At 38.4% G+C, this 27906-nt stretch overlaps 1 protein-coding gene across 2 annotated transcripts; it reads right to left on the bottom strand.

The window, feature by feature from the left end:
- Positions 1–1767: 1767 nt before the first annotated feature.
- On the bottom strand, positions 1768–27406 carry LOC113966612 (transient receptor potential cation channel subfamily V member 6-like). Of its 2 annotated transcripts, none has more exons than XM_027681514.1 (15): positions 26809–27406; positions 16792–16889; positions 16297–16419; positions 15587–15727; positions 14951–15049; positions 14566–14741; positions 13559–13705; positions 11402–11614; positions 10986–11072; positions 9305–9381; positions 8957–9122; positions 8606–8672; positions 7748–8016; positions 6905–7011; positions 1768–5325 (listed from the first exon to the last, which is right to left on the bottom strand). In XM_027681514.1, exons 1-15 carry the CDS (start codon positions 26937–26939, stop codon positions 5052–5054), a joined length of 2175 nt encoding a protein of 724 aa, XP_027537315.1. In that variant the 5' UTR covers positions 26940–27406; the 3' UTR covers positions 1768–5051. The 2 variants fall into 2 exon arrangements, with proteins under 2 accessions (XP_027537315.1, XP_027537316.1); XM_027681515.1 differs by having other exon boundaries at positions 11576–11614.
- Between the last annotated feature and the right edge of the window lie 500 nt (positions 27407–27906).

Genomic DNA, 27906 nt, shown 5'->3' with positions numbered 1-27906 from the left:
AGGTGACCTTTTGCACATTGACATTTATGATCCATTCCTGATTATTTCATATGTGGAATATCATATAGTCTTACCAGTGGGAGGCCCATCCCAAACATTGAGACATAGGAGGAAAAAGCATGCCGATGTTCTCGAGCATCTCAGCTGTATCCCCAGAGTATCAAATTAGAGGGAGCCAGTCTCTATTGCTTCAACAGTCCAGGGCACTTTCCCCAAGAGACAAAGCAAACTAACAGTACCATGACCTTAAAAAAAGAACTAACTCTTATCTGAATCCATTAGATTCTGTTTCGTGTCTGTCATAAAAGATAATATGTGGAAGCAGTATATCTATGTGCAGAAGGAGCATAGAGTCGCACCTGCCTTGTACCTCCTTAAAACCTATTCTTGTCACTTTGTTATCTTTCAATTCAAGTGCAAGAAAACTAATTATTTGCCTAGCTATGTCCCTATGAATTCTAGGAAGTGGCCACATTCTTTTCAGCTTTCCCTCTATGTCCCAGACAGAAGCGGGGCATCAATGCACAGCATGGTTTTGCCAAGTGGCTGTCACTCCAGCTTCACTATACCAATAATACAGTTTATTAGAATGTGTTGCATATATTGTTCCCCTAAAAGTTTAATGTATTTATATTTTGCATTAAAATTCCTAGATTAACTTAGAACTTCTCAGAATTTTTAAAAAATCATTCATTCTGATACTATAGGCTGGTTGAGCTTATGGAACACTGTAGTATTTTATTTCCCAGTCCTACTTCTTTCCAACATACAGTCTCAGTTAATTAATAGCAACAAAAAGAGAACTTTAACCAACAAATGTATTTGATTCATGAGTAGGAAGGTGTTCTAAGGACAAGGTTTTCATGTTTGCAGAGGGATGATTGTAAAGCATGCTTCTGTTGGAGCAGCAGAGAGGAAAAAATAGCAGCAGATCTTACATACTTTGCAATTATTGACCAAGCATAAAACAGTACCAAGACTGGAGGGTTATCCTGTGGTCCATCTCACAGACGCTTGCTTGCGCCTTCACTAGTTTCTTGTCTTAGATTGTAGGTTAAGGCAGGACAGAACTCTTGCCAAAGAGTTCTCTGTGCACAGTCGAGAGCTTGATTAAAATGTTATGATTTTAGAAATAAAAATAATCTTCTTCTTAAAATCAATAGTTATAGGTTGCAAGTATTACCGTAATCTTCTATGAACCAAGTATTTGTTGAATTGGTTTATTCCCACTTAGGAAGCTTTCAAAAATCAACTTAAATCGTAGTAATAATTTAAAGAAATTGTGTAAACATCAAATTCAGTGAGCCATGATTATACACTGATCCATTATGAAGCTTGGCTATCTATATCTGTTTTACATGTATATTACTAAGAAAACTCTGTACATATAAGCATTTTACTGCAAGCAGCCATAGCAGGGACAGTTGCCTCACTGTCCAACATACATCTTTTCAACGACATGAAAATACAGTTTCTTCTCCAAAGAGCTTGTATTGCAGTTTTCACTAAACACTCAATGACTTTTAAGAACAGGGCCTTGATAGTTCATAGTTTGAACTGAAAATTGGTATTTGGAACTCTTTACAAATTTTGTATAAAGAAATATCTGAAGTGGATTGCTGTGGAACAACAACTTTCATCAAAAAAATTTAACATGGTCCCATATGTGACAATCCTACCAATTTGTTAGCTAATGTCTATGATTGCTACTAGAGAAGCAAACACAAAAACTGACTCATGATATTTATTTTAGACACAAAGAAGCAGTCAGATACTCCATATTTTTATTGTCAGCAAAATAGATCTCATTTTACTACAAGCAACTGGATCAAAACATTCATTCTTATCACATTATCATAAACTCAGAAGTTACTTCAGTGATGTAGAAGAAAGTTTGAAGTTAGCAGTTTCAAGGATGGGAGGAATGCCTGCCTTGAAATTGTTGCAATATTGTTAGGAGGGAGAGAAAAGACACCTTGCAACAGCAAGGAGCAGCAATACTGTTACAGAATTATAGGTATAACTACATCACAAAACACAAATTTGAAGCAAATCTGTAAGCATCACATTCATGCGGAATCTTACAGCGAAAGTGCTTTGCCTTTGTGTGACTATAGTCACTGCTATTTCTGTGTCAGAGCCAGATTGCTTTGAAACTGCTCAAAGGTTAGTCTACTGCCTCCCATTACCTCATCACCTGAGGTTCACATGGGTACACTTCATGTATATGTGTCATAATGAAAGAGGGTAGGTATTCCACATTTACATATTAAATTTAATATTTCCATCTTCTGGTGTGCCTATTACATCTACTGAATTTTCCCACCTCAAATTTTCTTCTGTAGCTGTTTATCCTCCAGATAAATAAACTATGCTAAAAATGGTCTGCACCACTGATCATCAACAAAAGACTGAGGAATCAATTTCCTACTGGTAAAATATTCTGCCCCCTTTTGTATAAGGTCTTTTTCTAAGATTTTTTTTTAATATGCAAGTCATGTCAGGAAATTGGAAGTCAAATTCCAATAGGAGCCAGTAAGAAATTTTTTACAGTGTGGATGGTGAAATACTGAAACAGGTTTCCCAGAGAGGTGGTGGATGCCCCACCTCTGGAAACATTCAAGGTCAGGCTGGACAGGATTCTGAGCAACCTGATTCAGTTGAAGATATCCCTCCTCAGTTTCTGGACTACATGACCTTTAAAGGTCCCTTCCAACTCAAATTATTTTATGATTCTATGATTATCTTATTTGCATTAGGCAACTCCAAAGACAGAAAAAATAAATCACACAGTTCTGATGCTGTTATATGCACGGGTTCTGTGCAAGGAGCTTGAAAGCTAACTATCACGGAATGTAATTTTACAAGAGAAGGCACCTCCTTAAATCTGCTACTGGATTTTTTTCTTTTCTTTTTATGGAGAGCAGATACAGAAATCATGAAAGGCCTAGCACTGGTAACTGAATTTTATTCTGTCTCCTGCAATGTCAAAATGTTGTTTTAATTTCTAAGATCAAATTTCTCATTGTTTATAGCAATGAAGAAGAACACAAAATCAGAACCAAGGCTTACACATCTTGTACTTCAAACTACCCTTATTATTATTATTATTATTATTATGTCACAAAGATGAATTCTTTTGTAGAAATGACAATATGTGGCTCCATATCTATTGTATTTCTATGGTTTTCAAACTAGTAAAAAGTCTACTATACTTGGGGGCAGGGGTAGGATGGAGAAATCATCAGTCCTCCCCTTCTTATTATTTCTAATTCACTATGAAAAAAAATTAATCTAAAATCAGAGCAACACTTCACAGTTCTGGTTAATTGGCTACATTGATCCCATCTCCACAGACCAGCAGTATAAATGCCAAAGGACTTGAGTGACCAAGACTAGGCAACAACTTCAATTCAATAAAAAGAGTCAACTCAAAAGTATACAGTTGAATTCCAGAGGGACAGTCTTCTGTCAGTCTTCCAGTGGAGCACAAAAAAAAATACACATTCAAGTAAGAGAAAGAGGACATTTAAATAAATATACATAATTATAAAGATCATTATACTTGTCACAGCACCTGCAAGAGAGGAGATGTTTGATATTTCAATACAATTAGAAATCCACTGGATTCAGCTTTTTCATTATCTTCTTTGATTATCGCACAATGATTTGGCTCAAAGTCTAGTGCTAGATAATAGTCTTTGATTTCTTAAAAAACAAAGTTGCTGTTACTAGCCCTGTTGGAAGGAAATGTAAAGACCATGGATTGCTTTCTTCTTAACTTCTGCTACTGGAATGAAACTCCGCACTCCTGAGAATACAAAAGAACCTGAAACGACTGTCCATTTCTCAGAACATTTCTTACATTTCTTCATTTTTCTTAAAGTGTCCTTAGGCAGAAGATAAATTGACAGACTGGCACAGTGTCATGCCTGGAAGGGCATGTGTGGGTGACTCAGTTGTTCATTGGATAGTTATAGACTTTCAGAGAGACAGAGAGCGAGCGCACACCAGCTTCTGAACTGCCTCTGCAATAGCCCTTATTCATCTATCCAACATTTATTTCCTCACTATTTCTTTCTGTGTTATGGAGAGCTCACCACCCAACCTTGATGTCTCAGTTATAAGTCAGGGAGTTATGATTCAGAAACCTACTCTTCCACAGAAAACAAAAGACCAGCTTTAGCTCACTTGGGAGATAAATATCTCTGCTGAAATTTCACACTTCTGAAAGTCACCTAACCAGGTCATACATGGTCTTAATAGGAAAAGAAGTTCCCACTTCAGAATCCTCTCAGGAATAGCAATCACTTCTTTTCAAAAGCTTAAAGTGCATTCATGTGACAAAAACAAACAAACAAACAAGCAAACAAGCAAAAAACCCCATCACCAATAAAGAACCCAAACAAGCAACAGCAACACAAACCAAAATGATAACAGTTGTGCTAAGATAGCAATGTTGAAAATGCAGTTAATAGAGACTGCGTTTCTTCAGAGGCCACAATCTGTCAGGCCCTGAATGTCAGCTGAGTATTTACAGTCCTTTTTAATCATCACAGTATCAACAACTACCTTTATTCTTGAGCTCAGTTACAGGGTTTGGTTGTTGGTCTTTTTTCCAACTCCGTACCAAATCATAAACCAGAACTTCAGTCATCATTCTTTGCTATGAGAGCATTGTGATTTTGTGAAACTGGGGAGATAGATTATACTGCATGTAACAATCTGGAAGAGGGTTTACTGATCACTTCTTCATAAATGGATGAAATCTCATTGCTGGCTTCTCTTGCTCGTTTGCATTATATAGTTCAACAAGCCCATCAGCTTGGTGCAAATATCAGTGCAACTGCAGAGGCACTTATAAGTAGGAGAGAAAAGACTGCATTTATATATCATAGCATAGATGCCATGAACTGCTCATGAAATCTTCACCAGTGGAGTTCTTCAAGGCTGATGAACGTGTGTAGCATGCTGAGGAGTGTATGAACAGCTATAGAAGACAACTGTTGTGGTAAAAGGGATTCATCTTGTGGAGTAAAAATAGAAGCTTCTTAGACATCATAGACCTCCTCTTCCGTGGCATGACCAACCTCTCCACAAAGCTGGCGGAAAGTGTTGCGCCTCAGGATCTCCCAGCCACGGTGAGAACTAGTTCTGGATGTGCTTCGTGACAATGACAGAGCAGAAAATTCCTTCTTATACAGGATGTCTCTATTGATTTCCAGCTTTTCTGAACCTTTGTCATAGTTATCCCTATCCTGAGCCTTAAATGCTTCTGTGTACCGCATCATCTTGTGTTTGTTGGGATCAACCCTGTCTTCCACTCTGTAAGAGGATTAAAAAACGTAAACTGAACAATGTGGAAAAGTATCAGTTTATCAACAAAACCCCTCCACAAAAACAGGCATGCTGATCTTCCAGAAAATCTGCACAGAAGCAGAAAAGTGATTATAGGCAGGGTACTAGGGGCTGCTAGCACAGTTATCTCCTAGACATTTATCCACACCATTGACTTCAGTACCTTTGTCTGCCCATGATTTCTTGCCCTTTAACTTATTTCCCAATCATGATTTGCCCTTTCCATTTTGCCAACTGTAAGCAATTTGAAGACTTAACCCACTAAGTCTAGTTCCAGACTCTTTGTGTATAGGCATATATTCATCTCTTTTCTCTGTTCTTGACTTTCCTCCTCTAATACTCCATGGTTGTCAGACTCAGGATGCCCCTTATTCTTTGCTGCACTTTCATTTAACTTCTCCGCTTCCACCAACCCTTCTCTACATTACTTATAAGCTGCCTTCTGAAATACTGTGTCATGCTATATACAATGAACATCTTGCAACAAACACGGGAAGAGCCCTTCCCAAATCTTTGTTTGCGAAGCCCAGCCATGATGATGACAATGAACACACGTAATTTGACAGAACTAGTTCACAGCAACACTATTTTCTCATATCATCCAGTGCATAATTGTTCTTGCAATATATTGTTTTATTCTGCATCTTGGTCTGAAGGTGTTGCATACTGCTACCATTTTAGGTCTGCTTGTTCTTTCTAGTAAACCTGATAATCTACAAGGCTCAATTCTCTGTCAAAAACTGCAGAAAGTTCTGTGCAGGGCCAGGAGTTGGACTGTGATGATCCTCGTGGGTCCCTTTCAACTCAGGATATCCTATTATTCTATGATTCATACAGCCGCCACTCCCCCTTCTGGCTTTACCATCAAAAGATGGTGCAGTTAGAAAAGACACATGCCCATAAGGTAAATAATTTCTCACCTGGCATAAATATTGATTAAAATAAAAAATAATGAGGAATTTAGTTTTATCTAGGCTACAGATATCTTGTTAGTTCAGTGCCTAATTTGAAATCCTGGACATAAGACTTTGCCACCTGATGTAGTTGTTGCAAAATACGATATAGTTACTAGGTCCACATGAGAAAAAAATCTTAACTCTAATTATTCCAGTTCTGATTTTGAATCATTTGTAGAGCAGTTCATTGCTGTTGAATGCCTAATAGATTTATTCTAACTGGTCATTTCATGTATCTAATGGATAGGGTCAGCCAATCAAGCACAGCAGTGAAGTTTTGTGATACTCATTATATTAAGTTTGAAAGGAAAATTCAGGCCTTGCAACTCATGCAGTTTCCGGGGTCTGTCCATGTAACTACTGGATAAGAAAGCCTCATCAATTTTCACAAGGAAATGCACAGCAGAGCTTTCTGAGGGGAACAGTGCTTGCCTACCAGTCACAGACAGAAAACAGATTGGGATCTGTATTCTGTAAGGAAAGCTCTCCAAACACTCCTCCCCAGGCCACTGAAAAGGCTCTTTATTAACACCCATACATTGGATTCTTCTTCTTAGATCCTCACATGCACACACTAGAGGAGAACTCACCTGAGATACCATCGGTCCCCTAACCCATATTCCCGTCCACATATTCCTGAGCGAGGCCAGAGACACCTTGGCAGTTTCCGCTCCAGCATGACAGTAGTAGCGACAACCTTTTCAATGAAAAAAAAGAAAGAACTTAGGCGAATTAGAAAAAAATCAGACTCTCTTTCAAAATTATCAGTTTCGTGAGCACTGACCCATACCATACTTCATTACCAGCTCCCTATGTAATGAAAAAAATAGTAGAGTCAGTACTCCATTTATTATAGGGCAATCGCTATTTTAGGTCTAACTGTGCCATGTTTTGTGGAAGCAATGGTGGTCTTAAAACAGTGTTAAATTTCTTTTCTTTTATAATTGGTGGCAATGAGTAGGATAATCAGTTTGCAAGCTAGAGAAGAGGACAGTATCTATACCCACATTAACTCATCAGAACTTACCAATGTGGCCATATGACTACATTTAACCATTTGACTGATTGCTTTCTCACAGAAGAGTACTAGGAAATGGATTTCCTGTTGATTACCTATAGAACTGGTTGAATTTTTTGCCTTCTGAGCAAGAGAGTCAGGCCAACTTCTCTTAATAGATCTTAAGGCATCACTGACCCTCATACAATCATTACCTTGCATTCTATCCCCCCACCGTCAATCCCTATAATTATAATTTAACTCAGTTACATAGAAGTGTTATTTGTAAAAAACGACACCACTTTAATTCTATTTAATAAGAGATTCCGCATGCAGGGAACAAACAGCTAGGAAGCCACAGAATGTACAAGAGAGGCTGATGGGCTTCTAGCTGTTATTTGAAATAAGGTAGGAATGCCAACCTTAACTAGATTACCTGGGCTCTCCAGAGCTCATCCTGCTCATGGGCCACTCTCCAGTGGGTGTCACCCATCATGGCAATTAACAAGTTGAGCATAAGGAGGGCAGCAATGATGGCAAAAGCAAAGTATACCACGCTGTACATAAAGGGCAGGTCCACATCATAGTTTGCAGGGCCATCAATGATAGTGAGGAACAGCTCAAAAGTGGTGAACAAGGACATGGGATAGTTGTAGAACTGCCCAAGGTTTTCAGGATTCTCTGTCTGGAAGATGATGTAAAAAGCTAGAGGAGAGCAATGAGGAAAAAGAAGAGAGAGTTTAACAACAGGAATCACATTACAAGAGGAACAACAGGGTCCTGTAGGAGATTGTGATAACAAAAAGTGGCCTGGGAAGGAGTTGCATGTGTTTCTATGCTAGTGCAGAACCCAGCAAGGACAAATCCCTCTACAGAATCACTGATTTCTACTATTAAATGACCCAAAATTACTTGGATTGTTTATTTATTCTCAGAATAGAGAACTTAACTTCCTCAAGGATATAATAAAGCTATGTGTGTTAATCTCATTTTCCACAGACAAGTATCAGAAATGCAGTATGTTTTTAAACCTGGACTTACATATATGTGGAATTATCTGAATTATCCTATTTCTATTACCCTGGAAGGAGCAAGAATTGAAAACCAAACTCATGAGAACAGAAGTCAGTACTAGGAAAGTGACCACACTTAGAGAAATAGAAGCTATATATCATCACCACCTTTGCCAGCTTTTCAGAGGGCAACCAGAGATTAAATCAAAATCCATACTCTTAATTCATACCAAAGCAGTTGTCAGGGGTAACATATTGCTGTTTTTCTTTTGTAGACTCACCTGATGCAAAGCCTAATATCACCACAGCCATGAGCCAGCAAAAGCGCATGAGATCTCCAAATATCATCTGTAGAGAAAAGACAGAGCCACCATAAGGCCCAACTGTCCCACCAAGTCGCAGTGCAACCCTATGTAAACCTTTTCCCAGATTCTTAGACCATGAGAGGACTAAAGGAAACTTCTGAACCAAAGAGAGAATGCGAAAGTCCTAAACCCTCTGTGCAGACAAGAACTTGTCCATTTGCCATTAATTCTAGTCCTGAGGGAGAAAAACTATTCTTACAGTTCTTCCTATCCCGAAAGAGGTGTCAGGATGTGTGTAAAAAGTCTGTATTTGTTTGTGTCTTATACCTTCTGAATCATGATGGTAAAAGGTCCGAGCATCTGGAAGCCTCGTGCGAAGTACATGACATTGCACCATCCTAGCACCAGGGCAAAGGACATGGGCACCACCTCTCCAGTGGTGCTGGTGAGACGCATCACCATGGTTACTAGAATCATGCAAGCATATGTAATGCTGAAAAGAAGAGACAGCGAAAAAAAGTTCAGTGGAGGAAGATTCAGTTGAGCCAGTAAGAGAAATAAATCAAGAAAAGGAATACTCTAAAAGAATGGAGAAAGTGATTCATCTGGCAAAAGACAGCAGTGGGAGAAATGGGAGAAAATACGTTTACTGGACTTAAAAAGTGCTGTACTTACACAATTATGTGGAAAGGACCTCCTAGGATTGTTTGTCCAAAGTATTTCGCTGCTCCAACTCTAAGGATATCTGGGATCTAAGAGAGACATCCTATTAACTTTAAGACTCAGATTCCATCATATTACTAAATGTCATGGTAACCACATACATTCGGAGGTTCCTGGAGGCAGCTGCATCTGCTTTGTTTGATGGTTAACAGATTGATTTCTTTGTTACTTTAAAATCAGAATGGTTGAGGCAGGTGGGCCCTTCTTGGGATGAGACAGAGGTTGCTTTGAGAGACATGTCGCAGAGAGGTGCCGTGCCCCAATAATGGAGATAAAAAAGACCTTACAGGGGAACCAAAGGAGTTTGTTATTATTTACACTGTGTTAGTTGCAGCCTAGCCCCAGGATCCTGACCAAACATAGAAAGACAGACTTGTCCTTCTGGAACATAGGGTCGTAAAATATCCTGAGTTGGAAGGGACCCACATGGATCATTAACTCCAACTCTTAGCCCTTTACAGAACATCCCCAAGAGTCACAGCATGTGCTTGAGAGTGTTGTCCAAACACTTCTTGAACTCAGATAGGCTTGGTGATGTGACCACTTCCCTCGGGAGCCTGTTCCAGTGCCCAACCACCTTTTGGGTGAAAAACTTTTTCCTGACATCTAACCTAAACCTCCCCTGACTCAGCTTCATGCTGTTTCCTTGAGTCTTGTCATTCATCACGAGAGTGAAAAGATCTGTACCTACCCCTCTGCTTACCCTCAAGAGGATGTTGAAGACCCCAGTGAGGTCCCCCCTCAGTTTCCTCCAGACTGAACAGACCAAGCGACCTCAGCCTCTCCTCATACGGCTTCCCTTTCAGACTTTTCACCATCCCCATGGCCCTCCTTTGGACAGTCTCTAATAGCTTAATGTCTATTTTATATTGAGGTGGCCGAAACTGCACATAATACGCAAGGTGGAGCTGAACCAGTGCAGAGTAAAGTGGAACAACCACCTTTTTTGACCGGCTGGTGATGTCGTGCCTAATGGGCCCCATAGGCAGAAAGCTGCTTACAACACCTGTTTTATTTTCAGTTCTTCTTGGCATCATCCTTTGAGTTTTCTCATACAAGTTTCAGTCTTCTATTTCATATTATAATAAAATCACATGGGGAATAGATTTGTTCTGATTTAAATAATTTTGCCTTTTTTTTGGTTTTTTGGAGAGTTCATAGTAAGGAGAACAACTTAAATACGTTCACCTCAGAACTCTGGCTGAGAAAGGCTGCTGTTACAGGTTCATAAAGTAAACAATCTCCAATTAAATATAAACTTTTCTGTGTACGCACAGAATTCACTTCATCCAGCACCCCTAAATACATGGGTATTTAGGGGAGCTGGGTGAAACAACATCTGGGAGTCAGTTGGACCCAAGGATGGTGCTAACACGAACTGTGGCATTACCCTGCATATAGTATTTGAGAGTATGACCCGTCCTTCTAATCGCTTCTTCGGCACATGGAGTCTTACTAGGACATTGTCACAGTCTCTGTCTCATCTAATACATACTCTTGACAATGTCTATTGCCATATACCTAAGAGTAAGCAAATACCCTTACCAACTAGTGAGCACGAATCCATGTTTGTATAGTAAGCAGGATCTGTCTTGACAAAACTTGAAACTATGCAGCTCACCATTTCTCTTACCTCAAGAACCAAAATTACTACAGCTCCAATGACTGTGATCAGTTCCCCCACCAGCCTCAGCTCATCCTCATATGCCACATAAGATTCCTGGGGAAAAAAAAAGTAAATGGAAATTAAAATTAAATTTTAAAGAAAGTGAAAGCAAATTTAAAAAGAGGATGGGGATGAAGGCAGCCTACTGTTTCTACAATAAACATGACTAGACCTGGCAATGCCACAGGAACCAGCCCAGCTCCACAATGGAGAGCAGAGCGCACCTCATATTCCTCCCTGACAACGGTCAGCTGGCCGAAAGAGAGTATGAGGACAGCTGTAATATGTGAGGACTGGGAATGGCTTGAACTTTCCGGTTAAGTAGGTTAGGTGGGAATTGCCCAATGCTGCCTATGGAGCCCTGACTCCTACAGTCACAGTACCTGCAGCATTTTCTGGACATAGACTGTATTGTCTCTGCTGCTTGTTTTGTTGCCCGTTCGGGGTTTCAGAGGTCGGTAGACGCAGCACATAGTGAAGCAGACCATGTAGAGTATATAGAATAAAGCCAGGAAACAGAAATAGGGACGACCATACATATTCCACTTCAGGCTCACCAGCTCCTTCACAGGTGTTAGGTCCAAGATCTGGCGTGCCTGAGAAAGATAGAAAGAAGGAGTTAATTGCCATAAGCACACTTTTTTTATAAGCATCATTCACACTGTTTCCTGGGAGAGTATTAACAAACTATTCTCACCTATCCTATTCAGCATTACAAAGCAGAATTTATTTTGAAAATGAGGGTTTGGATTTACACAGTTTGACACTACAGAGCTTTGGAAAAAAAATAAAAAATATATCCTGCAGAGAACAGCTTTTGAGTACCAGTGGGAAGTACAAGAAAAACATTTTAGATACTGGAATAAGTTTGTTGTCTATGTAGGAACATGGAACTGAGGATGACAGAATATTCCTGTTAGTAGTAGAACACAAAGTTTTTTATCAGATGTTTAAGATAAGAATACCACAAGATTTTCCCAGAAGATATATGTACTTATCTAACACTCTATAGCGTACATAAAAGTACTACATTTTAAGTTTATGCATTATATTGTCTGAGTGATAACTAATTGAATCATCTATGTCAAGCCTTCAGCTTCTGTTAGAAGACTGACACTTAGAGCATAAGTAGAAGCAACAGGGTACTTTACACTTTACTTATGAATTTGACCCACACACTACGAGAGAGATAATGTACCTATAGGTGTTCAGTTTTCTGTAGAAATCAGAATTCTAGAATTCTTTGCATAGGAAACTACATTTCATTTTCAAAGGGATGATATAAGTTTGAAGCTTACTATAATCTTCCTGTAGATTAGTTCCCTTCTATTGTTTTACTTTTCATTCACTTAAGGATCAGAAAATATATCTCAGTACCTCTGTGTGTATGCATTCCCCTTAATACAAGAGAAACCTGCTTCCAACTGGGGGTTAAAGATGTCCTGGGAGGGTACGATATCATGGGGTAACACATAGCATTCTTCTAGAGGAGACAGCAAACATTTTGGGCCAAACATATATCAAATGCAAAAAATAATAACTAGTTCTACATCAAAAAATTGCAATTGCACATTTTTAAGAGCATTCTGGAAAATAAAGAAATCATTATATCTCTTGATGTTAGGGATCATCTTATCCTTTGCACTACATGTATGTTTTGGGATAAGACAGAGGCACAATATTCTGCTTTCTTCTAGGATTATGGTTTAGTCTTCTAAAGTGGACAACTTCTAAGGCTGCTCTTCCCTGAATTTCTCTATGTATCACCATAGAAACATAGCCTATTTTACATAAAAGCAAATGAGATCTTCACAGACTTCCTCTACACTGTACAAAGCTCTCCAATAGCTGAAACTTCTGTTAGAAAAGTTTGACTAAAATTTTGACAGATGGAAATAATACAGGATGGGTAGACTTGGGCTAATTTAAGTGTCTTCTGATTCATTTCCTGTCCTATTAGGATTATTTAAGGTGACTACAATTGACAGGGTGGGGTACCTTGAAAGTCTTATGGAGATCTGTCTAAGCTTGCCATTACACTCTGCTATTTTTGTCTTAGTAATCTCTTTACAAGTTTTTGAGCCTAGAGCAGAGATAATTTGCCCCCTTTGTTTTGAGTCATAACCGGTCATTAAATGAAAGGAATAATAACGAGTGGTTTTAAAATGCACTCCAGTTTAGGACTTCTGAGTACAGTCCTGTCTCACAGGGGCATTGTGAGAGTTAACCAGAATTGCAGTTGTAGGAAGACACTTACTACAGCTACTCTACAGGTACTTAGTATGTCTTTGAGTTTGATGAGACGCAACCCTTTTCTGTAGCTTGCTCCTACTAAATTCTTTCCATAATCTAAAGCATCAGATGTAGATGTAGCCAGATCATTAATAAACTGCTACACTTCATGTATTCCCTGCAGCACATGGTATGAAGTTCTTGCTCTATGGATCATATAAAAGAGCTTGAACCTTCAAACTTATCATGTTTCTCCTTTTATAATTCACCATGGTCTGCACACAGAAAGCACACAGTGCCCACAGTACCTCTCTCTTCTTAGTTGATACAATGAGCTCAAGGAAGGACTGATCTTCAGCCCAGGAGTCAATCTCTGTGATATCATAGAGCACAGTGGTCAAGGGGCCAAAAGACCAGAGATTCTGCTTCCTCTTCTGCATAAGGTATTGAAACATCTGAGGAGGCAAGAAGAGGGCCAAGGATATCAGAAGCTTTCCAGTATATGCATTTGCAATGAGGGTATTTGCAATGAGAACAAATAAAGCTGTTAAAACCCCTTAATTATGACATATTTTTTCTTGAACTTGGTACTTGCTGTGGTTCTCATATCTCTCAATTACAACAGGTTAAGAAGTGAAAGAACTTTTCTGATTCCTATTTGGTTATTAGCTCATGCTTGAGGTAAAGGGTGAGTGATTTTTACTCTAAATTCTAATCAAACTGCTAGAGTTATTTGACACAGTCATACATCCTATCAATGGATTTCAGATATTGATTAGAAACACAATTCTTTTATACTCTTCTACAAGTTTTCAGAGAAGAGGTACGACAAGGGAAATGATCCTGTCCTTACTGAATCTACAGAAGAAATACTAACCACCTTTGTCTTTTTGTTAAGGGGAAGGATGAGATTTTGCCTAAAATGATACGTTTTTTTCTGTGAATAAATGCCTGTCTATATCTAAAGAAATTTCCCACATGTCACATTTAGGGTAATGAACTCTAGACAACAAAGACAACAATTCCAGTGAGACTTTCAAAACATTACTTGGGGTGAATCTTTCTGTTAAGTCAAATGCTTCAAAAATTGGGTAAAAAATATCTATTCTTGAAGCACTCATCTCTTTCATTAAGATAAAGAAATTTATTATAAAGGGTCTTCTGGTCGTACATGACACTTTTAGCAAAAAAAAAAAAAGTACTTGTTATGATCTTCTACCCACTAAGAACATGCACAAACTCCCTTGGTCTGAATGATGTTATTTCAAGTTCTCCATTGCTCTTTTGTATGGAGATACCAGTCACACAAACTCACCACAGTGTTGCCCTCAACTCCAGCCAGTTTGAATGGAGTAAGACCCTCATTGTTAGGGATCAGTTCAAGTGATCCTGGTCCCTCTTTGTTCCTGTCATAGGAAAGAATCAGGCTGTACATGTGGCAGGCAAACGTCTTGTTAGGCTGGAGAACCAGGATGTGAAGAACAGTGTTACCTATGAAGAAAGCAGACCAAATAAATTATGCAGAATAGCCCAGCTCTGTGCAAAGACTGAGAATTGACTGGTGCCTTTTATTTTCCTCACGTCCCTCATTCCACATTTGCTTATAGTGAGAGAAAAATATTTGAATACACAGATGACAGAGTCTGAATTAAAATGCCCAGATTCTCTGTATGCAATTCACTGAGCCCCAGAGTACATACCCAGAGAATCTTGAGCTCTGATGTCAGCTCCATTTTCAATGAGCAACTGTACGATTTCCTCATTTCCCACACAGGCAGCAAATGATAAAACATGCTCTCCTGCAATGAAAGGAATGGGGAGAAACAACATTAAGAACCCAGGAGGTAGGAGAGGTTGAAGCATGCTGAGGGAAAGTTATCCATGTTATGAAGCCAGAGGATATGAAAGGAAGAATTACTTTAAGTAACCTATAAATTTCCTGCACCACTCCTCATCCTACTCAGAAAGGAAAAGAAGACCTGCTCCACACAACACTAAAAGAATGAAGTATTCTTTTCATGAGTTTACCTCCATAAGAAGGTTGAAAAATAATTTGCAATATATGCTGCTAGGAAGATATTAAAGTACAATTTTTATACAATACATATTTTTTATACTTGCAAACATATAAAATGTGTATTATTTACATTTATGTAACATTTACATACTCAGATGAAGCCTTACTGTCTGATAAAAAGTGTGTGTCTGATGACACTTCAAGACAGGACCCTCTGCTTACCCAGTTTAGATGGGGACTAAAGTAAGCCTCCCTCATACCCCCTCACCACTCTGCTGGTTCCCTCCTATAGCAACAAGGGGAGAAGTTAAAGCTGTACCAAAATAGAAAAGGCTCTGGGAGCTGCGCCTGAAGAAGTGTCCAGTGGCCTGCGCTGTGCCAGCATCGGCTCCTCTCTTAAGCAAAGCCTTCACTAAAGTGATGTTCTGGTTCGCTGCTGCAATATGGAGAGCTGTCTGCCCTGTAAGACACAGAAATAAAACCTTGTCTTCCAAGAAAGTAACTTCAGGCTGATCAGTAGCCTACAGTTCACGTCAGTCATGGTAAATGGAAGATTTTGGGCCTGCATCCACAGCAACTATAGGAATTAGCTTTGAAGTTACCCCTGTTGGGTGCAGAGGGTTGTATGACAGATTTTCCAGAGGTCCCATTCTACTTAAATCTTTTTATGAAATCATGAAAATTGACTTTACAACCTGTCAAAAAACCTCAACAGGATGCACCTTCTAGATTTTTTTCTATGGAAAAACAAGACATGCCACGCTCTTCTGGGAAGCAAACTATTCACAATCTTGCAATCTCACAATAGCCAACAGGTCCACCTGTGGTTAAGGCCTTTGTACGTTTGCACATGTGTGTACATGCATTTCATGTAACTCCACCTTCCATTTGTATGTTGGTTTTGCTATGTAACAGTTTAGCAATATATTGAACCAGGAACAGTATAAGCCAATTTCCTAAATATACAGGTAGTACTTCCTCTCTTCCCCTGCAGAGAATCCTGTCCATCCTCATTCCCAGCAATGTTACCTTCGTAGAGCTCTGATGTCATCCTCTCATTGACAAGCTCAGGAGCTGCTTCCATCAGAGCCACTGCTACCTCCAAGTTATCATACAAGGCAGCTACATGAAGGGCAGTCTCCCCCACTGCACCTAGAAACAGTAGGAGAAGCATGTGAGTCATCTGGACATTCAACTGTATGGGAGAAATGCAGAAATAGATTCATTGAAGTGGAGAATTATGGGAGTGCTAGGTCCTCCCTGCTTGGTACAGCCACATAATTGCACAGTCTCTGTCCTTCACCAAAATCCGACATCTGAGCAGAAACATCAGGTATTTGTACTTGATTCAGGCAGACCTCAGGCCTGAAGTGAATGAGTACACCAAGTCAGAAAACTTATTTTGTTGCAAATAAGACAGACACAGGCTGCTAATGGAAAGGTTTTAGCAAAATAACAAACTACTCATTGTAGGGAGCTCTTGCCTTCCACAGAAAACCATTTTTCGCAAATAATCTGAATTACCTCTCTGATAGATATCACAAGTTCCATCAGTGAGAAGTTTCCTAATGGCTGCAAGGTCATTCTCTTTGGCAGCCTGGAGGAGTGGGGATTCCCAGATCCTGCAGTAAAGAAAAAGACGCTCATAAGAAACAAAGTCAAACACATGGTGCCTCTTTCCAGAGCTAGCATGGCCTTTGCTCGAGGCAGCATGTATCTTGAACATTTTCACTGAAAAATGGGTAATGCACATCTACTGTCTGAGGTATTCTTTCAATGCACAAAGAAAGATCGGGCAAAAGCAGAGCAGTGCAATTCTAAAAACCCAGTGAGATCTTCATCTCTTGGCTTACTGAGGCTGAACCATATGGTGGCAGCAGAGGGAAAGATAGGAGAAACGAATAATCAAAATGTTTCTGGTTTGTATAGCCCACATTTTGAGGCACAGAAGATAGTGAATGTTGGGTCATTGATGCACCTCCTGCCAGTAGACTAGTTATCTCAGGAGCCAGAAAAGGTCAGTTGTTATTTCACACAGCACAATAAATTAAAAAAAGTCATCTGAACTGCTCCCATAAGGGATAGAAAGGCACGAACAAGAATGTCATTTGTGTTGTAGCAATGCTTCCTATGATATAATTAAAAAAATGAGCTCTGAAATGTAGTTCCTCGTTATACAAAGTCATGAAGAAAAATTTGACAGCTTAGCTATTAGCTACTTTTTTCTCTGATGCTGAAAGAATTGGGGAAAATGTTGAGAACTGCAATTATGCATGTCATGGGAAAGAGCATGCCCTCAAACAAGTTCCAGACTGAGTGATTCACTTATAGTTGAAGCATGTCCTTGAATCTTCCATGAGGATCTGGGTTATCTGAGTATATCCTTTGGGGCTGATGAAGAATTTACAAGTACAGCCACCAAACTTCACTACAGCAAGATCTTTGGAAGCAAACAACAGGTCTACTCAGCTCTGGCAAGGCCATCCTTAGAGTCCTGTGTCCAGGTCCTAGGATCTTCAGCACAAAAATCGTATGGAGCTACTGGGAGAGTTCAACAAAAGGTCACAAAGATGATTATGGGACTAGAGCATCACTCACAGGAGGAAAGACTAAGAGAACTGCAACTGTTTAGCCTGGAGAAGAGAAGGCTCGGGTGTCGTTCTCATCAATTTGCATAAGCACTTGAAAAGAGTTACCTGCAATGTATGCTTGCTCAGCATCCAAATAATCTTTGCCAATTTTCAAAACCACGAGTTGGCTACCAAAATATCACAGAAAATTAGAACAGAATCTCCTAATTTGGGGTAAATATTTCTGTTATCCTTGAATATCTTCAGGTTTATCTTTTAATTCATAAAGAAAATGTTTTGGAATAGGGTTTTTTGCTGTTTTGGTTTTATACAAAAAAAGAATTTAAAGTATGCCAAGTTCAGGAGCTAAAGATTTAAGTGGAAGAAAGACCTCCAAATCCAAGCAGTTTACGGCTCATGAATTTTCAATATGAAATAAAAAGAGTTCAGTTCCAGATCTCTGTTCAAATGCAGATTTTGAGCTTTTTATCTCACCTCTGCTTTCTTTTAGTATAGATGTTTAATTTGTTCTTGATTTTCTAGCATGGCTCAGGTCAAGCTGTAATGTATGATGTAAAGATGTCTAAGGATTACAGTAGAACAATAAAAAAATTCAAGCTGATATGAAGAACACCAGCCCTCATTTTTCTACCAGACTCAGTCTGTGTTTTTACTGTAGTGTAACAACTGCAAATAGTCTGAGTGTTAAACACACCTCCCCCCCAAAAAACATGTGGGACAAATATGTTGGTCAAATCTAAAGACACAGTCAATGCTTTCTCATTGTGATATTCTGTATATGCTAGTATTATTTAGTTACAAGATTTTGGGGATAGGGTTTATAGGGTAAATAAATCTGATAAAGCAATAGGTGTTTGGCATTACGTGATAACACTGATGTGAGAATACATTACCAACGAACAAAACTCTACTATAAACCACAAGAAAACTCACATCAGAGACAGAGAGAATATAAATGGCCCATTGCAAAAAATGTTTTCTTACAATTTGTGCATCATAAATACAGGAAAATTTAACAATAAAATGATAGGAAAACAGGCAATGTAAATTCTGTGGCTTACAGGAATACATATTTCTTCCTTTAAATTATTCTTTTATGAACAATGAAATCTTGAAGCAAATTTTTTTTTATATGCCATTATCTCTGGATTTAATCCACTTGAAATATGAGAGTTCTGCACTCCTTTATAGAGGAAAGGCACTGTACACACTGGAGAAAACTTGGGAGATAAAGCAAAACTAGGACAAGTATCAGAATTACACAGATAAATAGGAATCATTTTAAGAAGTGTGTATTAATGGGCACAGGCTACAAGTAATAGAAGCATAACCGATATATTATTGGTTTATTATATTATATTTATCATTCCACAAAAGGAGCATTTCCTGTCACCAAACGCTCAAGAAAGTAGACAAGAAAAACTCTGAAGAGCAGAGGAGAATAAAATATTAAGAACCATCCTTAACAAATCAAGCAGCCATTCTGAGATATTTTTGTGTCCTTCAAACTCTTAGCCTTGCTGCTTAAGGAAGTATTCCTTCTATAGCTTACTCATGCGTCAGTGCATTAGTAGCTAATGACAAGATGATTTGATGAGAAGATTGCATCTAGGATCAGACAAATAGGAATTAAATAAAGAGGCACTCTGAGCAGAAGTCGTAAGATCAAGTATTAGTGAAGTCAGCTTGTCAACTCTGCCACTATTTTGGCTGAAAAAGATTGTGTTCCTGGAAAATGTAACTTTCAGAGACAGGAAGTGGAAAAGAGGTGGGGTTTCAATAGTATAAACAGAGCTACAATTAATATGTTGATGCTTTACTGGGTAGGCCTTTATCCCTCAAATGACCTCACAGAGGAGGAAGGATTGGGCAAGAGACAATGTGGGAGGACACAAACACAATACCTTTCTCACAAAAATTACCAAAGTCCTTGTAAACAACTAATTAAATTAAAATACTTCTATGAAGAAGACACCTAATAAATACTATACTCTTTTGGAAACTGAGAGCAAAATTGTCAAACATTTCTTCTTATTGTAGCAACCTCCAACTGGGTTTAAAAAGCCAGAGATCTCAGGCCAAAGATCAAGCCAGAAGAAGAACGCAGAAATGTTAATAAATGTCATGGCACACTGCCTGTAATGTCTCAAAGGTTCACGAGTTACATATTTATAGCATATGCTTTTACTCTCATTTAATTTTCTGTCCCATAATTGGGGAAACATTTTACTCTCATTTAAAACATACCATTCTAATTATCAACTAATTTTTAATATATTAAAGCAATGTACTGAGCATATAAATGTCAAAAACTAGGTGAAGCAAATTCACTAATACAAAAAATTACACAAAGTCATCTGAATTTAGAACCTTCAAAACATTTTCAATTATTTAATTTCTGTATATTTAACCAACTTTCTTCCTGACCGATCAAACGTAGCATGAATTTTACATTTTACAACTTGACTTCCTGTGTGTAAAAGCAGCAGACAGCAAAATCTGTAACTTAGTCTCTTAACAGAGCTGCCTACAGTAGATGCTTAGTTTCCATAAAGAACCATCGTGTTACTGAATGGAGAGGGTGGCTTTCAGAGAATTATTCAGCAGAGACATATCTAGACACCTTGAGAAGATAATTCAGCACATCTTAGTTAAACTCCTGTTCTAATCCTCTTTGTTCCCTTCAGCAGGTATGGAATCAATAGATATTGAGCTCCTAATTTAGCCAGATAAGTTAGGTTTGTAATGTTAGGCAGTATAGATGTTGTCTTACAGGATCAGTTTAGGATAAGCACAGTTACAAGGCAAACCAGTAGTTCTGATGGGCAACGAAAACTACAATAGTATCCACCTGGATGTGTTCCTGGGTTCTTCTTACTGAGCTAAGGAATGTATCTATGTAGAGGTACTTAGTAAGCCTTGATCATGTTCTACTATTGTTCAGTTTTCTTCAGGGATTATTCAATTATTTGCTCAGGAAGTGTTTTTCCAATAATATGGCCCCATCTTCGCGAACGAAGATTTTGGGGAAAGGTCTTTTACCTTTCCAGCCTGCGCAATGGATTTTTTAGGTGAGACACAGCCTGCGCTGAACTGAGCCCACCCTTTAATCCTAAGGTTCATCTGCCGGGGCCAAGCAAGCTTGGACAATGGCAGTGAGGTCCTCAGGACGTAGGTTTGTTTAGAGTGTCCTTCTCATAGATGGATGGCCACACAGGGCTAACGACCTCCATCAGGCCAGGAGACCGGGATTTGAACCCGTGGTCGCAGCAGTGAAAGTCCTGCACGCTAACCACTAGGCCATATAGGTGAGAACAAAACCAGGAACACCTGCAAATCCATTGTGAAACAAAGAGAAGATAAAATGTAGGTCAGATTCTAACTGAGGAAGTACTGTAATACAGTTTTAGACAAGGTTAAAGATTTCATGAGCACTTTCTGTTAGTAATATGTACCCTTTTGGGTTTACAGCTTCTTAAGCACTTCTTTTGGAGTGCATCCTGCTCATTACACTTATGGAGAGATAGAAAATGCAAGGACTAGTCCATAAGTCTTAACTCTGTTATAAAAAGAATTGGGATTTATATGGTTATTCTTTTAAAACAAGGAAAGATATTAAAGATGTGAACTGTCTGGACAACAACCAATTGTAAGCTTCTATTTCAAGACTGAATCCATCAGAGGGGCAATGAAGCATCTCTGTCTATTCTTCCCTTTTCAGATTCTAAACCTTCAGTCATTTACTGTATAGAATTTTCCTATTGCTTGCTCTAGTTCAAGTTTGCTTCTATCTTCATGCTTTATCCCCATAGATAGTCAGTTACTGAGGTTCTAAAGCAATTATTTCTATCTAAGTTATAAATTCATCAGCAGGATATTGTTTTAGCTTTCTCTTCTTTCCCTGTTGTGGTGCTCAGAATATCAATGCTCAACAATGCATCATGAAATTGCCAGAGGAGATTCATCTTCTCCCTTCCTTTACATGCATGTGCATGTAAATATTTGGAAGATTTCAGGAGAGCAGAGGAGAGCAGAGGAAGCTAACCAGGTGAGAGGGATCCAAGCAATCATCTCGCACATGCCGAAGAACGAGTTAGGAAGCAATTGCATGAAGTGAAAAGAAGACAGATAACAGGGGCTTGGACAATCAACACGGTCAGCACATTTCTTCAGCACTAATAGCAAGACTCAGCAAATTAACTGGAACCTCTTGCCGGTGTCTGTCAAAGCCCTTTCAGCTGAGAGTAAACAGAGCTTCTCTGGAAATAAATTAAACAGGTTAATAATTGCCAATGATACTAGACAAGAAACTGATAGTTAAATATCTGAAGGGATAAGAATTCCCTATCTACCACACTAAGCAATAGAAATCTTGGTCAGTCATTTCCAGCAGGGCATTCTCTTTGTGTTAACTTCTTTTCTTTTTTTTTTTCTACTTCTGCATCTGAGACCATTCTCATGCCAGAACTGGATTAACAGTTCAGAATGATTTAGTTGTTATTTATTATCACTAAGTCATTAAAAAAATGTTCTCTGAAGCATTTTTGATCTCTGAAGCATCTTTTGATGCATTCTGCATCAAAATTTCTAGCCCACTTCAATACAGATTTTCTTGCAGTTTTATTCTAGGTTATGTTCCTTACCCTATGTCTAATCATTTTTCTCTAACAGTTTTGTAGTTTGGGATGGGTTTTTTTTCCTCTGGGCACAAATTTCACTTTTATTTCTTCACAAGGAAACCTATAGACAAGTTTAAGAAGCCAAATAACTTCCTAAAGCTATGAGCCTGAACCGTGTCTTAGGCACTGAGGTGGAATGTGTGTATGTCTGTGCATTGCTGGGGAAACATGAGTTCTGGCGGACCTATACACCTGTGAAATTAAGGAGGTTTGTTTTCCATTATTAGGCTCAAAGCTTCCATTAGGATGAAGTTGTAACGGCCACAGAAAAGACGAGAAATGCTGTCACTGTTGCTTTTGACTTTATTTTACATCCAGTGAGGGAGTTTCCAATAGATTGTTCTTTGCATCTTGAGTACTCAGAAGCACTGTTATTGAAACATATTATAAATGAAGTGGCGGAACTGGAAGCTGCCAATTTTATTTCACTGTCACCTTTGGCAGCAAAGGATCCGATTAATACTGACAGGCATAGTGGATTTTAAGACAGGACAATCCTATGTTAATTGTGGGCTGAAAACTCAGTAATGATGTTTGTACAACTGAACAGCAAATTTATGGTGACATCTCATTCACTACCAGGTTGAGAAAGATTTGTCTAGAAGCTGAAGGATCTCTGTGTCCCTGTACAACTCTTAAGCAACTCAGTTTACTAGCATTAGACTGAGCTACTTTTTTATCTGCGCCATGTTTGTTTTCAGGGTAAGCAAAGCAGCTTGCTAATATGTCTGTGAGGCTAAAACATTTAGAAAGTAAAGGGGATTTAAAGTTTATATTGTGGCATCTTTGGAATGACCATCTCTGCAAGATATGCAAATTATTCCAAGCACCTCTAGTGCATTATTTCTCATAGCAGAAATTTCTATACTTAATTAATATGTAACAATATTTTGAGTGTTTTGGGTTTGGTTTTTTTTTTAAATGTACCACACAAGTTAACCATTTTATTGTCATTAGAAAAACTAAGCCTCAGAGCACCCCATGAAGGCCACTAATCCCTAAGCAGCAGCTGTGAGAGAGAAGAAACACAGAGAGGAGAGATTATTTATCAATCAGAGTTATAGACAGAGGAAATACTAGAAAGAAAAATATAACATAATTTTATTTATTAGTTATTTTTTATGAACAGTGCAATTTTCACATGGTGGAATTTCTAAAATTACATGGTAGAAGGAATTTGTTCACATTTCCTTAGAACCTCTTGCCCTGGACTAAAAAAAAATAAAACAATGGTTCTCATAATTTCCAGGAGACCTATTACACTGTGACAGGCATGTGATTCTTCTTCACCTCTACTAGGCCCAAAAGTTCATAAGTATTTATCTCTTTGTTTTCCATCATTATGAATTATGTTGAGGATTTATGCTTATATGCTCTAGGTTATGTAGATCCCAGAGTTTGCTTCCAAAGATAATTCTAGAAAGGACATAAGAGGTGTGACCACTGTCCCTGGGATTCCACAGGGCTGTTAAAAAAGGAGAGTCTTCAACAGAAAGAAACCAGCAGATAAAGGCCAAATAAACTCAAACTCCTCTTTAATATTAGGAGATTGTATCACATTTCCTGACCCTGGTTTTTCCTTTGGGAAATATTATACACTGCAGTATTAATCCCTCCCTGTGGAAAATGCTCAGATCTACTCCTAGTAAGCTTCAAAGAATTGTTTCACATGAAGAAAGAGAATGAACAGCAATTCCAGTGAGGGTGACAACTACCAAAACAGTTAGCTTTCAGGTATTATTATCACCAGTTGTAGGACAGAAACAAACGCTGTTCTTCTCTTGCAGACTTTCTGTGTGCAATCAGAGAGAATATCAGTTAAATAGTAACACATTTACCATTGGCTTTCAATAAAACAATAGTAGAATTTAATCTCTGCTAATTACTCTATGTATTCCAGCGCTATTAACACTAAGAACTCAAGCTGAAGCCACAACACTGCAGTTCTGCACCACAAAATGACAGGATGTAGCAAAAGCCCTCTTAGTTTACAACAGTTTTTCCACAAAAGCAGAGGTTTTGAAAGAGTAATTCTCATACACAAGTCACCATACAAGGTCTTCCTGTTGTATTTTTCAATCTATACATAACCAAAAATGCAAAAGCAATAAAACTGAATTAAGTCCTCTGCAAAATGTTCATTTTCATTCTCCTCACACTCTGAGCATCTCTGGGGACAAGAAGGGAAGAGTAGGATAATAAGAGGAAGAATTTGTCCTGTCCCTCTTTAGGAAAAGAGTTTCCATTGGCACCATGTAATTTCTGACCAAATAGCAGAAAAGTAATTTGTGTTAGTTGTAAGCTGTAGGAAACATATAGACCTATAATGGAAAAAAGAACAACTGTGTCCCCATACAACCCTGATTTCACAGACAATGATATTGTATGCAATACGTGTGTTCTTACACAGACCTTTATAAAAAAAACACAGAAAAGGTAACTGTGGGAACCACTGGGATTGCACTATAGTAATCTAAGACAAGTTTGTGAAGATGAGTTTATATGCCTTACAGGTTTTTCTGTTTTTCTCTATCAGTAGCAACACACAATATGTTCATGGGCCTGTGCAGCACATGACTAGTGAGGAGTAATGAGCAAAGAGAGGGTCAAATGGCAATCTAACAGTAGCCTATGTAAAAGGAAGCACCAAAATGGAAGGGGCCAAACCCTTCTTGGTAATTGTTGATGATAAAAAAGGGACTAGAGCATCAAGTTATGATTTTGGAGGTTCAAGTTGAATATTTGGGAAAAAATCCTTTTTCTCTAGGAGGATACTACAAGACCATAACAGGTACCTGGAGCTACAGCAGAATCTCTGGCCTAGGAGGCTTTCAAGACTGAGCTAAATGTGACTCAAGTAATGTGATCTGTTGCTGGCAGTAGTTCAGCTTCAAGTGGGAGGTTAGATAGAGATCAGCACATCTTACTTCCACATCTCTTTGACTTAAAAATGTGAAGATAATGTTATAACTACAAAATATTTTTATATTACTAGTATTTATTATTAATTGATATTAAGTGATAGTATGGAATTAATATAACAACATAATTGATTTAATATGTTAAATATATTTAGACTTCTGTTTTTTACTCGTTTGGATATTACAGAATCCTCTGAGAACTTATTTTGCAGTTACTTGTGATGGTTTTCATGAATGTAAACACTTCAGATTTCCTTGGAAATACTATTGTTCTCATTGCCCCTCCCATTTTAAGTGTGTTTAAGTCCTATTGCTCTGAAGTAAACTTGAACATGCTTTTTTACGTGGTCAGAAGTTAGATGATGATATATCTAAGTTCTTTCCCTACAGACAAACACATACCTTTATCCCACTTAAGCTGCTATCCTGCTTATTTCTATTCATATATGTGTGTATACATATACATATATACAGATAAATAGATTTTGTCCCACATAGTCATCTTTTTGCCCCCAGAGATGTTCAGAGTTTTGTGTGGAAGGAAAAAAAAGATTTTATAAGCAACTGGAAGCAATTTGCTATTTGAGTAATGCAGCATTTTTGCATGCAGAAATGACAGGGAACAATGAAAACCAGATACAGCTGTATTTCCACGAAGAGTCTTACATTTCTGTGGGTGGAGGGAGCAACTCTGCACAGCAGTGAAAAACAGCCTTGATTCAGTACTCACATGGGAAGACACAAGCAATGTCCTGGATATCATAAGCTCTAAGAGGAGTCACTGTACATGTTGACACTGAAGTCACAGGGGTGAGAAACAGCAGTCCAACTAAGGAGGTGACTGACCATCAGAATGTTGGACAACATTAGGTCTGCTCTATCCCACAGTAAGGGCAACATTTAGCAAGACAGAAAGCAGAATCCTCACAAAAAAACTCTACTATTTCAACTGACTGTAGCATATACATCACACACAGTCTTAATAATAATAATAATGGTAATGATGATAATAATGATAATAGTAATAGTTAAAAACAAGTCTTCATGCATTTTCTGGTGAGCTTTACCAATGAAGCAGGAAAGACAAAAGTATACAGTATTAATTTGTGACTGAAGTCCTGCACTCAGGGTAATTTAATTTTTGACCTAGTAAATCTACCTGTGAAAGTAGATAAGATTGGCACTCCAGAAGCATTCCACCTTGAAAGGAGAAATCTGATAGAGAAAAGTGCTCCAGGGTTGTTTAAAGTTTATCTGCTGGCAGAAAAGCCTAAGGGGAAATAGTGAGTATCAGCTACAGGGAGGAGCAGCAGAAGAAAGGGAAGACAAGAAGGCTGCAATACACTGTACCTTTTCTGCTGGAGTAAGTAGATTTCATCCAGATGTTTATCCCAGGATTTTTTGCCTTGCAACTTCTGACTTAGTCCATTCCAGATCCGGGAGTAGAAGGGATTGTTCTCCCCAAATAAAGGTACCCCCATACCAGGTCTCTTTTTCTCTGTTGCCTAGCTGCCTGAAAGCCAGCAATGCCCACTTGGAAAAAAGTCAAGAAAGGTTCACTACCCTGGTCGCTTACTTACAGAGCAGACTGTCTGTCAACTGCATCAGCTGATCAAAGTACATGTAAAAACACAAAATAAAATCACTTGTTCCTAGCAGACCATACCTTGAACCTCATCAATTACTTAGTTTCCAAAATAGCCCAACCCAAAGGTGTGTCTGGTGTAGAAGTAGCTCACCAGCCTACCGCTCAAAAAGACCCTGTACAGCACTGAAGAATTCATACAGCATCAAAGTCCTAGGCTTCTAGTATTTTGATTTTGAAGTCTAGAATTTAGAAGCAATCATCCTCTTTTTGTATCTCTGAATTCCTCTGGAAAGCAACATGTAAGCAATTTTGAAATAGACAGCTGAACAACTCAGGCAAAACACCCTTAAGGTGAGTGAACATGTGGGAACGTGCCCTAAAAGACAGGGCACTCTGGGAAGGTAGTCTAGAGGAGGACACACCTCCCACCTCAGCTGTCTGCAAATCCCATTAAAGAAATTATCATTACAGACTCCACCTTCTCCGTGTAAAACAAAATCACTTTACTCCACAAATTGGAAGAAGAGTTTATGTAGATTAATGTGTAAATTTTCATATTTCATTTTCCTTTAATGTTCTAAAATATCTCATTATTTCTTCACATTTTTTCCAGAAAAATCTTATTTAAGAAAGGGATGAAAATTTTTATGTAACAAAAACTAGTTTTTGGAACAGAAAAACATAGTTGTGGTGGAGGGTGCAAAGCAGAAAAGCCACTATCAAAATGAAGAGAGGAGACATCCTTTTTCTTGTGAAGAAACTGGAAGCTATGTGGAGAAGAAAAGAAAAAGAAAAAGAAAAGAAAAAAAAGAAAAAAGAAAAGAAAAGAAAAGAAAAGAAAAGAAAAGAAAAGAAAAGAA

This window comes from Neopelma chrysocephalum, unplaced genomic scaffold (assembly GCF_003984885.1).
Source record: "Neopelma chrysocephalum unplaced genomic scaffold, ASM398488v2 Primary Assembly neopelma1_60, whole genome shotgun sequence".
NCBI lineage: Eukaryota > Metazoa > Chordata > Aves > Passeriformes > Pipridae > Neopelma > Neopelma chrysocephalum.
Note: the sequence above shows the minus strand (reverse complement) of the source record. Positions and strands in the feature narration are given on the sequence as shown.